The sequence below is a fragment of the Polypterus senegalus genome, chromosome 2 (genome assembly GCF_016835505.1).
Source record: "Polypterus senegalus isolate Bchr_013 chromosome 2, ASM1683550v1, whole genome shotgun sequence".
Taxonomy (NCBI): domain Eukaryota; kingdom Metazoa; phylum Chordata; class Cladistia; order Polypteriformes; family Polypteridae; genus Polypterus; species Polypterus senegalus.
Genome location: NC_053155.1, coordinates 30,768,464 through 30,779,845, shown reverse-complemented (window position 1 = coordinate 30,779,845; position 11,382 = coordinate 30,768,464). Strand labels below are relative to the sequence as shown.

The 11,382-nt window shown below is 35.5% G+C and overlaps 1 protein-coding gene across 1 annotated transcript in view; it reads right to left on the bottom strand.

Moving 5' to 3' along the window:
- LOC120522837 (GRIP and coiled-coil domain-containing protein 2) overlaps positions 1–10,210 on the bottom strand; it is a 97,673-nt gene extending 87,463 nt beyond the window's left edge. Inside the window, exons 1-3 of the mRNA XM_039743527.1 lie at positions 10,077–10,210; positions 5,986–6,039; positions 390–474 (exon numbers count right to left, since the gene is read on the bottom strand). Of these exons, the coding sequence (XP_039599461.1) occupies positions 390–474; positions 5,986–6,039; positions 10,077–10,082 (145 nt within the window). The 5' untranslated portion in view covers positions 10,083–10,210. The remainder of the gene's footprint in view (positions 1–389; positions 475–5,985; positions 6,040–10,076) is intronic.
- Positions 10,211–11,382: the final 1,172 nt, after the last annotated feature.

The following is an 11,382-nucleotide window of genomic DNA, read 5'->3' as shown; positions in this document are numbered from 1 at the left end:
CACATACAGATACAGATTTTTTTTGTTGAACCTTACTATAGTTTGGAAATATAGAATCCTTCTGTTGCATTGCACTTTGTATGTAGTAATTAGTCTCTCTAAAAGAGTAATAATGTGAATTTACTTCCCAAGTATATATACAGTAGTATAATGCATAAGACTGAGTGATCATGCCAAATATAAACTAATTATGCAAAAGATTAAAACCACACCAAAAAAAAAAAAAAAAAATCAATAATAATTGAGCAGAAAATGATGCCATTCAAAGAGTAGGAATTTTCTTCTTATCTAACTTTAAATTTGAGATCCTGACAGAATTAGAGCATATTAAAGCTTTCTTAACACAATGCAGTTAATACAATCAAAAATGTTTTTATAAGCATCAGTACCTGCACATTTTGATTTGACTTTCTGCAACACTGCCATCTGTTTTTTTGTAAACTTTACAAGATCTTCTTTTGACAGCGCATCCAACTGAGAGAAACAAAAAGTGTAAGATTAGTTTTGATCATGAACAGCAGCTACACTGCATAAAACCAAGATATGTAAAGCAACAAGAAAACTTGATATTTGAATAAAAATGAATAAGGAATTGTGGATTTGTAAATTAAACAATGCACTGGAGATATTTAGGCTACTCATGATTTACACAAGACCTGTCCATTTTCATTATATTTCCAATATCACTATTCTGATAATATACACTTCTCAGTCAAATGATCATTTTTTACATCCACTGAATTTTCCATGGATAGCAGCTCTGTTTTCATCCTAAGGGGGAAACTGGCTACAAATTTTTATGTCAATCAACAGCTAAACCAGTGGCCACTGACTAATATTATTTAAGCAGATTTGTCTTCTGTGGCAACAGTTAAAATTGTGCTTCACTAATTGAACTGATTAACTGATTGAAAAAAATATGTAAAATTCTGGTCATTGAACAGTTTTTAGCAGATCAATTACATAAACTCTAGAGATTGAATCTAGGTACGATATTTACATAGATTATATTATATTGTTAACATTAAAGTAAGAAAAAGGCAGCATGATGGGTTTGCCTGGCGACACGTTTATTCTACTGACTTAAAAGGTAAACCTTTGGACAGCACAGCATAAAGATAAGGAAATAAGATTCCTTTAAATTGCTGACTCCACAAAAGCAAAACAAGCACATTAAACAAGGAAGGTACCTGAAGGAAGGATGGAATAGCTCTCTAATTAAAAAGTTGGCTGGAATAAAAAACCAACTGCCACAAGGTAACACAGGTCCTATTTGGGCATTCATTGCGAGGTCAATAACTGAAGGAAACAAATTGTGTGACCAAGCCCAAGACCCCTCAAAAACAGAATGTAACCTGATTTTTAATCAGGTCACTGTGTTCAATTATGCTTTTATGTTTCTGCTGACTCTGGCAGCTTTCATTAATTTACAAGCAATTTGTATTTTCAAATTTGGCAGAATGTACCAGATTTTTTTTTTGTTGCATTTGACACTCCATGCAATTTTAACATAAACAATCTACTATAGTGCCAATGCTTTTGCACAGATGCTGAAATATTTATTGAAAACATTTGCTCATTTGTATTCCTAGTAAGACATATGTAAAGTATATACATCTCTTACTACAAGACAACAGAATGAGATTCTCTTCTTATGGCTGTAAAATTAATGCAGTCTAACACCAAAAAGATTTAAATGATTCTTAGCCTCTCTGAGACCTGCAATTATTGCTTATTTAGATATATGGTGATCATACAAAAAAATACGCTTATCACAATAAACATAGCTATATATGATGCAAATATTTTACTAAACAAACAGGGTGGTACTTAAATGATACTCTGACAGCTAAGGTAACCATCAGTAGCCTCACAATAAATAGTTAACCCTTAAAACGCAACGAGTAAGATTAATGTTAAAAGCAAGGAGCATATAGCATACATGCATTTGACACATACATCATTGCTCTAAATTGCAATCATTTTGCTAGCATACTGTATAATTTGAGTTGGTTGCACTTTGTGAACATCAGTTTTTGTCTTAATTTAACTAAGTTATGAGTTAACAGGATCGGCTTTTATTTTTTTATGCTTGTCATACTACAGGTTTATGAGCAACAACAAAAATTAAGACTTCAGCTGAATTAAGCTGATTAAAAAAATAGCATTTTTCAAATCTAATAAGTAAGTACTTTATTACCTTAACAATGTCATTTGTATGGAACTTGATTTGGTGAAGCTCACACATATAAAACATCAACACAAACACTTAATATAACATAAGGACAACAGTAACCATTACTTGACAACAACCCCCAAACAGCCAATTTCAGCACAAACACATGTCAACATATTAATCAAAATACAGAAGGTAATTCTTAAGGACAAAATGTTAAACATGCTGATCTTACAGCTGTTGAATAAGTACTTTTAGAAAAATCTTGCAATCCTGCTCTTGAAAAGCCATTTACTAGACAGAAGGAAACTGAATGTGGGTGGACGGTGTAATGTAATTACCGGTGTAGGATTTGTCGGAAGAATATTCAGTGTAACTTACTTGGTTGAAAAGAACTAGCAACTAGATAATAATCCCTTTAGGCCTAGTTTGAATTCATGTAGCTAGTCTATTGATGGAAAAAAATTGAGAGATTTGCATTTTTTTTGCAGCAACAAAGCAATGAAACTATTTAATAAAGAATTACAATGCTCTGATTGTTAACCTAACAGAAGTATTCTACTGTGGTGATTTTCAAGGTGGCCAAAGATATGACCCAAAATATGTAAATTTCTAATTTATAGCATTTGTCATTTACCATGTGTGCTTCTTGTTTCAGAACTAAGTCAACACGAAGGCCAAAACACAAAATCAAGTATTATACATGCATTTTTAATACACATGAACAACACTAGTGCCTTCATATACCACAGTCAGGAAACCAATGGAGGAAAAAAAGTTCATAAAGATGACCTAAGTTCTGGAAAGCTTGTGACTGAAGAAAATATTTCCACCTTGGAGCAAATGGTAATGAAGTGTTAAAGAGAGGTAGTGCAAGAGATAAGAAATGCTACTTTTACTATTTATGGGTCAGTTGAATCCATTCTTCATGAACAATTAAACATAACCAAGGTCAGTGAATGTTGACTGCCCAGAAGTTTAACTCCTGAAATGCATCTAATATTCGGTTAATTTCAGACCTCATAACATCCACTCAAAGAGGAACCACAATAATGAAACCCACATCTCATTGTTTCATCTATTCCCCCCCATACTCTCTCTCAAAGAGGTCATCAAAGAAAATTTCACAATTTTGCAGACCTATTTTTCCGCAGGAGCCCTTTTTATTCCTATCCTTATTTTTAACTCCATTCATCTACCACATAACCTGCACAAACTTCTTGTCTACAGCTAACTTCAAAAAGGAGAACCAAATTCTTCAACGGCCAGTTTGAGCTGTAAAAGATGCTGCTGTGTCACCAACAGTATCATTGTATCTGGTTCCACTGGTAAATATAATATTAAATAAAGGGCCTCAAGCCAGTCTAAAAATCTTATTTACTGCCTTTCTTGTAGGACATGTCCAGCCGTCTACATAAGTAGAACAGGGAGACTGGCAGAAGATCATTTCAAGAAACATATTTGTGCCATTAAAATCAAAGACCTTACAATGCCTACTGCAGAACACTTCGCTTCCCTTGATCATGGCCACACTGATCTCGTTGTTTGTGATCTTTCACAGGGTTTCAAAGACACTTTTCAAAGAAAAACAGAAGAGGCTGATCACAATTTCAGGCTGGGGTCACATATTTCTCAAGGTCTTAATGACTGACTTTCTACCTTCGGCTTCTCTAATGGCAGCTACTTCTCACCGGCTCTCATCTTTTCTCATTTCATTTGCATTGGCTATCCTTACCCTCCTATAAATGTTACCTGCTCTTTCCTCTTCAGTTGAACACTTGATAAAGACTATAAAGTCATAACACTGTGTCTTGAACATTCTTTTCATAGTAGAAATAACCTTGAACCTAAAATTGTGTTTGCACACCTACAAGTGACGGACTTCTTTGACAAAGGAAAATGACATTTATTTTGAGTTAGAAAGACTCAATATAATTTTCATGTTTTTATCCATTCTATGCCATCAAAAGAGATTAGTGCCCTAACAGCTGTATTTCATTTCAACCATGCAAAGACACTCCGACCCATACATGTTCTTTTGACTGAAGTTAATAAAACAATTGAAGTGCTTTCATTTGAAGAGTATGTTAAATGTGCTATTTCTGGACTTGCACCATATTTAACAATAATCCACAAAAAGCAAATGTAGGGAAAAAAATACTCTTGTGCATTTTCCACTTAGTTACATCAAACAATCACTTTCACTTACGACCCACTTCTTTGAACAAAATGTGTTATAAACAGAAAAAGAATGACACCTGGAGTTCTGGCTAAATGCAGATTCAAGCAATTCGAGTTCTTCCTGTTCATCTGCATTTGCATTATATACACAAATACAGTGCATCTGGAAAGTATTCACAGCGCATCACTTTTTCCACATTTTGTTACGTTACAGCCTTATTCTAAAATGGATTAAATTCATTTTTTTCCTCAGAATTCTACACACAACACCCCATAATGACAACATGAAAAAGTTTACTTGAGGTTTTTGCAAATTTATTAAAAATAAAAAATTTGAGAAAGCACATGTACATAAGTATTCACAGCCTTCGATGCACAGCAAAGCCTTTCCGGATGCACTGTACAACAATAACAGGCTATTCACCAAACCTCTCTTATCATTTGCAATTCACATATTATTTTAAATAATAATGGTAGGATTTGAAGGAACCATAGTGCTTCTTACAACTACACCACTAAATGGCTATTATCTATGTAAAGTTTTCTATAGGAGATAATTTGAACAATTTCAGAAAAATTAACCCTTCATCACATTCTTCTATGGCATTTTGGAGAGAGTGAGCATACGACTGAATAACAGATGTAGATTATGCAACAAGAATAACACTGTATTTTTCATGAATGTTTTAATATCATTTGCAGTTATGCAGTATTGGCCTCATGTAGACCAAAATTCAAGTTCACTGAATCATAAACTTTGTGATCTCCATTCTCCATTAAAAAATTGAGATGAAAATGTATTTCTTGCCCATCACAACAAATACAAATGGGTGAGGAATAAACTAAAAATATATGTATAGTATAACATTTTTTGGGGAGAGCATCTCTTTAACACAAGACATTTTTAACATTAAAGAGAATTACAAAAAAAAATTAAAATAATTTGAAACCACTAACTAGTAATCTTGAAGGAAACCTTGGGAAGTTTAAAAGTGCAAGTTATATACTGGTTGACTGTAATATAGAAAACTAAGCAATGATGTCAGCCAATCCTGTGGTACACAGTAAAAAAATAATAATAATAATAAAATTCAGTGTGCCTGCCAAAGACTGATGAGATATTGCAACAGATAATCCAAGCATATTTAATTGCACAAAAGGTTACACAACAGTGACAGACGTTTACTTAATGCAGCAGAGTACTGTAATAATACTAAGCTTCTTGTGAAACACTTTGTTTTCTTCTGTAATATTTGTTAACTCTGTAATGTATTATATGTATAATGTTTGCTTCTCTAGGTCAGCTTGGACAAAGAGTAAATAATGAATAAGGCTTGAATGTCCTAATGACAGTCCATTTGGGTTTCTATGGGATTCCTCTTTTGCACATTATTTTGCTTAATTTACAAGTGCTAGTGTCACTTTTAACATCAAATATTTTTAAGGTATGAGCACAAAATCATAAATACAGCAGCATATCTTTTTATGAGGGTATCCAGTTTTCGACAACCAATGTTATGAAGAACAATGACCTAAAAAAACTGGCAAGAGATTACTCAAGGAAACTAATGCAGCTGCAAAAATGAAAAAGGGTTATAGATATACAGCATTGCTCATTTTATATTTACCTTTGATTTTACAGTACCAGGAGTTGAAAAACCTGGAGAGTCTTGATTTTGGTCCTGCAGAAAAAAATAGAAAGTTAAAACATTATTATGTTTAAATAAACCATTTCAAAAAGTTACTACTTAGAAAAATCTGAATACTTGTAGTGGCCAGTTGTCAAACTGACAATTCTGCTGTAACAGATATCAATCCGTCACAGGGACCAGCAAAGGCCTTAATATGATGCAACAATAAAAAAAAATGGTAAGCTCTTCTAAAAGCTACTATAAGTACACAGGAGACACCAAGGGAGAGTAAGCCCTGGTGGTATAATGTATAGAGTATCCATAATCAGAAATCTCAAAAGATGCCAGATTTACAGAGAAGTGGTAAGGAAACTCAGCATGAAAAATGGCATCACATAAGTGGAGTATGAGAGAGATAGGATTCAGTTCAGCTGCCTGTAACAAAATTGGCTTTGGTTTGCTTTGCACTCAGTAAGTTGGTCAATGCCCACATCTACAGTGGTGTGAAAAACTATTTGCCCCCTTCCTGATTTCTTATTCTTTTGCATGTTTGTCACACAAAATGTTTCTGATCATCAAACACATTTAACCATTAGTCAAATATAACACAAGTAAACACAAAATGCAGTTTGTAAATGTTCGTTTTTATTATTTAGGGAGAAAAAAAATCCAAACCTACATGGCCCTGTGTGAAAAAGTAATTGCCCCCTGAACCTAATAACTGGTTGGGCCACCCTTAGCAGCAATAACTGTAATCAAGCGTTTGCGATAACTTGCAATGAGTCTTTTACAGAGCTCTGGAGGAATTTTGGCCCACTCATCTTTGCAGAATTGTTGTAATTCAGATTTATTTGAGGGTTTTCTAGCATGAACCGCCTTTTAAAGGTCATGCCATAGCATCTGAATTGGATTCAGGTCAGGACTTTGACTAGGCCACTCCAAAGTCTTCATTTTGTTTTTCTTCAGCCATTCAGAGGTGGATTTGCTGGTGTGTTTTGTGTCATTGTCCTGTTGCAGCACCCAAGATCGCTTCAGCTTGAGTTGACGAACAGATGGCCGGACATTCTCCTTCAGGATTTTTTGGTAGACAGTAGAATTCATGGTTCCATCTATCACAGGAAACCTTCCAGGTCCTGAAGCAGCAAAACAACCCCAGACCATCACACTACCACCACCATATTTTACTGTTGGTATGTTGTTCTTTTTCTGAAATGCTGCGTTCCTTTTACGCCAGATGTAACGGGACATTTGCCTTCCAAAAAGTTCAACTTTTGTCTCATCAGTCCACAAGGTCTTTTCCCAAAAGTCTTGGCAATCATTGAGATGTTTCTTAGCAAAACTGAGGAAGGGAGCAAATAGTTTTTCACACCACTGTATCAAGAGTCTCAAAGTAGAAAAACAGCCCATAACAGGCTCCAAAATCTCACACTAAAGCTAATTTGGCCCTACTAGCAGGAGTAAAAGCACTTCATCAATTATCCTAGTTTAGGAAACTACTCTTAACTTCAAAACTTTAGTACGGCACCTGAGCTGTCCTAACTTGCTAGATGCTGCCAGAAGAAGGCAGTCAGGCAGACAGTGGTATGCAAATCCTGGGACCTGGGAAAGGCTGAATGTTTTGGAAAAACTGGACAACAATGAACTCATAAAAAGATATTGATTTGATATGGATGGAAATATATTTGTAATAAATCTTGTGCATTTCACTAATGATCTATCTACTTTGAGAAGAGATAAGCAAGGCCGGATGGGTGATTGACAGAAAAATGTCATGCAGGAACGCAAAGTTCTGCATTTCACAAACCTTTGGAACATTTACATTACACTTTACAAGCCCATGAAGAAGATTCAAGAAAGCAGGAAGAGACTGACAGGTTATTGGATTATTAGACCCTCGCAGAAGATGTGTAGGATTAAAACACATTTGGGGACAGAGCAAGCAATTCTTGAAAGAAAATTTGGAAAACTGGAAGAGTAAAAACAACTTCAGTAACAGTGCAGGAATAGCCATAGACTAGTTTCAGCAGGAACGTGATTCTTCTGAAAGTATTGCAGTGGATCGTTCATTGTTAAATAGACATGTTTGTTATCTGCCTTTACTCTCATTTCGTTTTTATATCTCAGTCTTATAATCCTGGTGCTCATTACAGTATTATTCATGATGCTGTTGCGAAGTAGAAACAGTTATATGCAACTTAGCACACTATCTTACCTTATAATGTTTTCATTATCGTTTGAACATTATTGTTTATTATCTTTGTGGCGAGCCTCAGCATTAGTATCAGAAAACTACAAAACACCTTCATGATTGTTAATTTGCAGCAGGGGGTGCTGGCCTCCTACTCATCGCTTGCAGTGAGACCAGAACCTTTCATACAGGTAAACTACCTCTCAAGTCCTACTCTGGGGTAGGAGAAATTCTTGCACTAAAAGTCTGATTAAGCTAATTCATTGAAGTAATTCTGATTCACTTAATAAATATGAACACGTCTTGAAACTCAACTCCCAGGACCTGTTAGACTGTCATTTTGGCACTGAGTCACCACGCTCCCCAATTCTTTACCAGTGTCAAATAATTCAGGTCTATGAATACAGTCCTCAGGCAATTAGATTTCCTGTTCCAATTATTCTGCATTCAAGACTATCCAGCAGTGCCAATTTTCCTCTTTAAAGGTATAATTTCATCATACACTACTGATTTTCAGCATTTTAAAATATGTAACGCGTTTCTTTTATTAGCACTAGATACTTCTGTACAAGCATTACCTACAACATGATGCACAGTGTGTAGGGTGAGATATGGAGTTTAGGAGGTAACAACACTACCTACCTGCTTCAGAGTCCTGGGATTGAAGTCCAGCCTGAGGTATTGGACAAGCTGATTTCACATTCTCCCTAAATTGTCTGCTTCCAGTTTTTCCAGCAGACACCAAAGACTTGTGTGTTAAGTCAACTGGCTGTTCTAACTTGGCTTTGCATGAGTGTGTAGGTAATTAGGTTGGTACACACCTTGTACAGTCTTTGGTCACTATGTTCTTCAGATAGATCCGGCCCCAGAACCCTGAACTGGATAAGCAGGATATAAGGTGATGAGTGAAGGGTGTAGATTCTAATGTATTCTGTGTCGGAATACACTGGAGGCACATTAAACAATGGCTTAAATTTTTTAAAATTAAAAGTTAAGTAAGAGAACCGGATTCAGACTTTGGCCAAATTAAGTACCCTATACCATATGCTCTTTTTTATGTACTGGACATTTAAGCTTTTTCTTATAAATTAGCTCACAAGTAAACTGAATACTGAAGGAGTTGCTTCCCTTTAATATTCTGTATTATTTATGCCTATGCCTATACTGTACTGTACTGTACTGCTCATCTCTAATATTCAGTGTTTGGATGTAATACCTAGAAAAAAGTGATTTAAAAGAATGTGGTAAAATAAAGTTAAATATTTAAAGATATGGCAAAATTACATTTCTAAATTTTGCTTACATGTAAACGTTTTAGCATATATTTTTGAATGCAAAATAGGAAACGAAAAAGACTAATTATAAAATCGGATCAGGGACCAATTATCTGTAAAATTGTCTGGAATTAAAACCCACCGCCACATTGGTACCCCGGGACTTAACTTGCGAACCCCTACCATACACCACCGTGGCTTTCCAAGGAAAACTTGCACAACTCTGCTTTACCGATTGACTACTACATAATATACGACGACCAGCTTTGAATTGTAAATCTGTTTTGCAATTTTGTTTGACTTGTCTTATATGACTTACAAGATTATGCTCTTAATTATATTATTGGGAAAGAATGATAGCAAGTAAAGGCCGTTTTCCACTCGTCAGTACTATTTTCAGAATTAAAATCTACAGAAATTAAATGTACAGCTTCCAACAAGGAACAAACCAAATGTCTCAAAACAAAGAAATACCACCACTCTAGCCTCGTTTACCTTTCTGCATCCGCACTCTCAATTGCAAGCATGAGATGCTCTAACACTGACAGTATTACACAGTTAAATGACTTTCGTTTTTCATACCGCGCTCCCCTATTAAAAAACGCAACACTTAGCGTGAGACTTACCTCCATGGTTGTACACGAGAGCGACTACGTATCTAAAATTTTACACTTCCAAGAACTAAAATAAAAAAAATAAATAAATCCCAGTTTGCGGAAGTAGCAGCACGTATTTCAGGTACAAAAGCAAACAACCATAATCTCTTCCGCCTTCGTTGGAAGACGTCACGTGTGGGTGTGTGTAAAGGTTAGCGTGGCCGCCGGAAGTCAATGTCACCATAGAAATGGTGACGCCAGCCTTGCCGAGACAAGCGCATGCGCATCATGCAATATATGCGTTTATTGCAAGGAATCAGGAAGGGATAGTTTTTGCTTTGTTCGTGTTTTTTCTCTCATTTAGTTAGTTCTATCTATCTATCTATCTATCTATCTATCTATCTATCTATCTATCTATCTATCTATCTATCTATCTATCTATCTATCTATCTATCTATCTATCTATCTATCTATGTAAGTAATACAGTTTGTAATATGTTTAGTCACAACGTAAATGGACAGTGTTTCTGTTCTTTGCTTGGTAAATGGCATGCGCCCCGCGCGCATAAAAGTCTACATCAATACTGTAGCTCTAGATAGATACCAAGGAAAGGCACTGAATGTACATACAGAGCAAGGGTAATCAAGTATTTTTAAATTTATTCAGTTATAACGTGGCAAGTATTGGTTTTAACATGCAGTCACTGTAGTTTTCAGTTAGTGCTTATTCACTCAGCCATTAAAGCTATTTTGAAAATCTGTTATTATTAGACTTGAACACAATACCATACTACCTGCCTCTGATAGCACCTACAACTGCATATTATAAAATGCTAAGGTCTTTGTGTGGGTCCAGTGGCTATGAGCAATCTGATGGATTAGTTTAGCTTTGGTGTGATTGGTCAGTTTGTCTTTGTTGACACTATTGAAAGAGGAAGTGTTAGACGCACAAAGAGGGGTAACGGCATAAGAGGCATTCTGAGAGTCACCTTCAATAACAGAAGGTATAAAAAGCAGAAAAGGGACAAGCAAGATGTCTCAAAATGATACAGTCTCAGAAGCAGACTTTACAGGAACACAAGAACCCACTTGAATGGGGCAGTGCCAGGCAAGAGAGGTTCAGACACATGAGAATACCAAAGAAAAGGTACTGAATGTACATATAGGGCAAGGGGAATCAAATATTTTTTTGATTTATTCTGTTACCTGCAACATTTTGAAATGTGATTACAACATTGGCTTGCAACATTTTAAGATTTGATGTACAATTGGTTACATTTCTTGTATTTTCCCAGTCCCAGTGACCAGTCACACAGTGTGGAAAGCAGGATTTGAC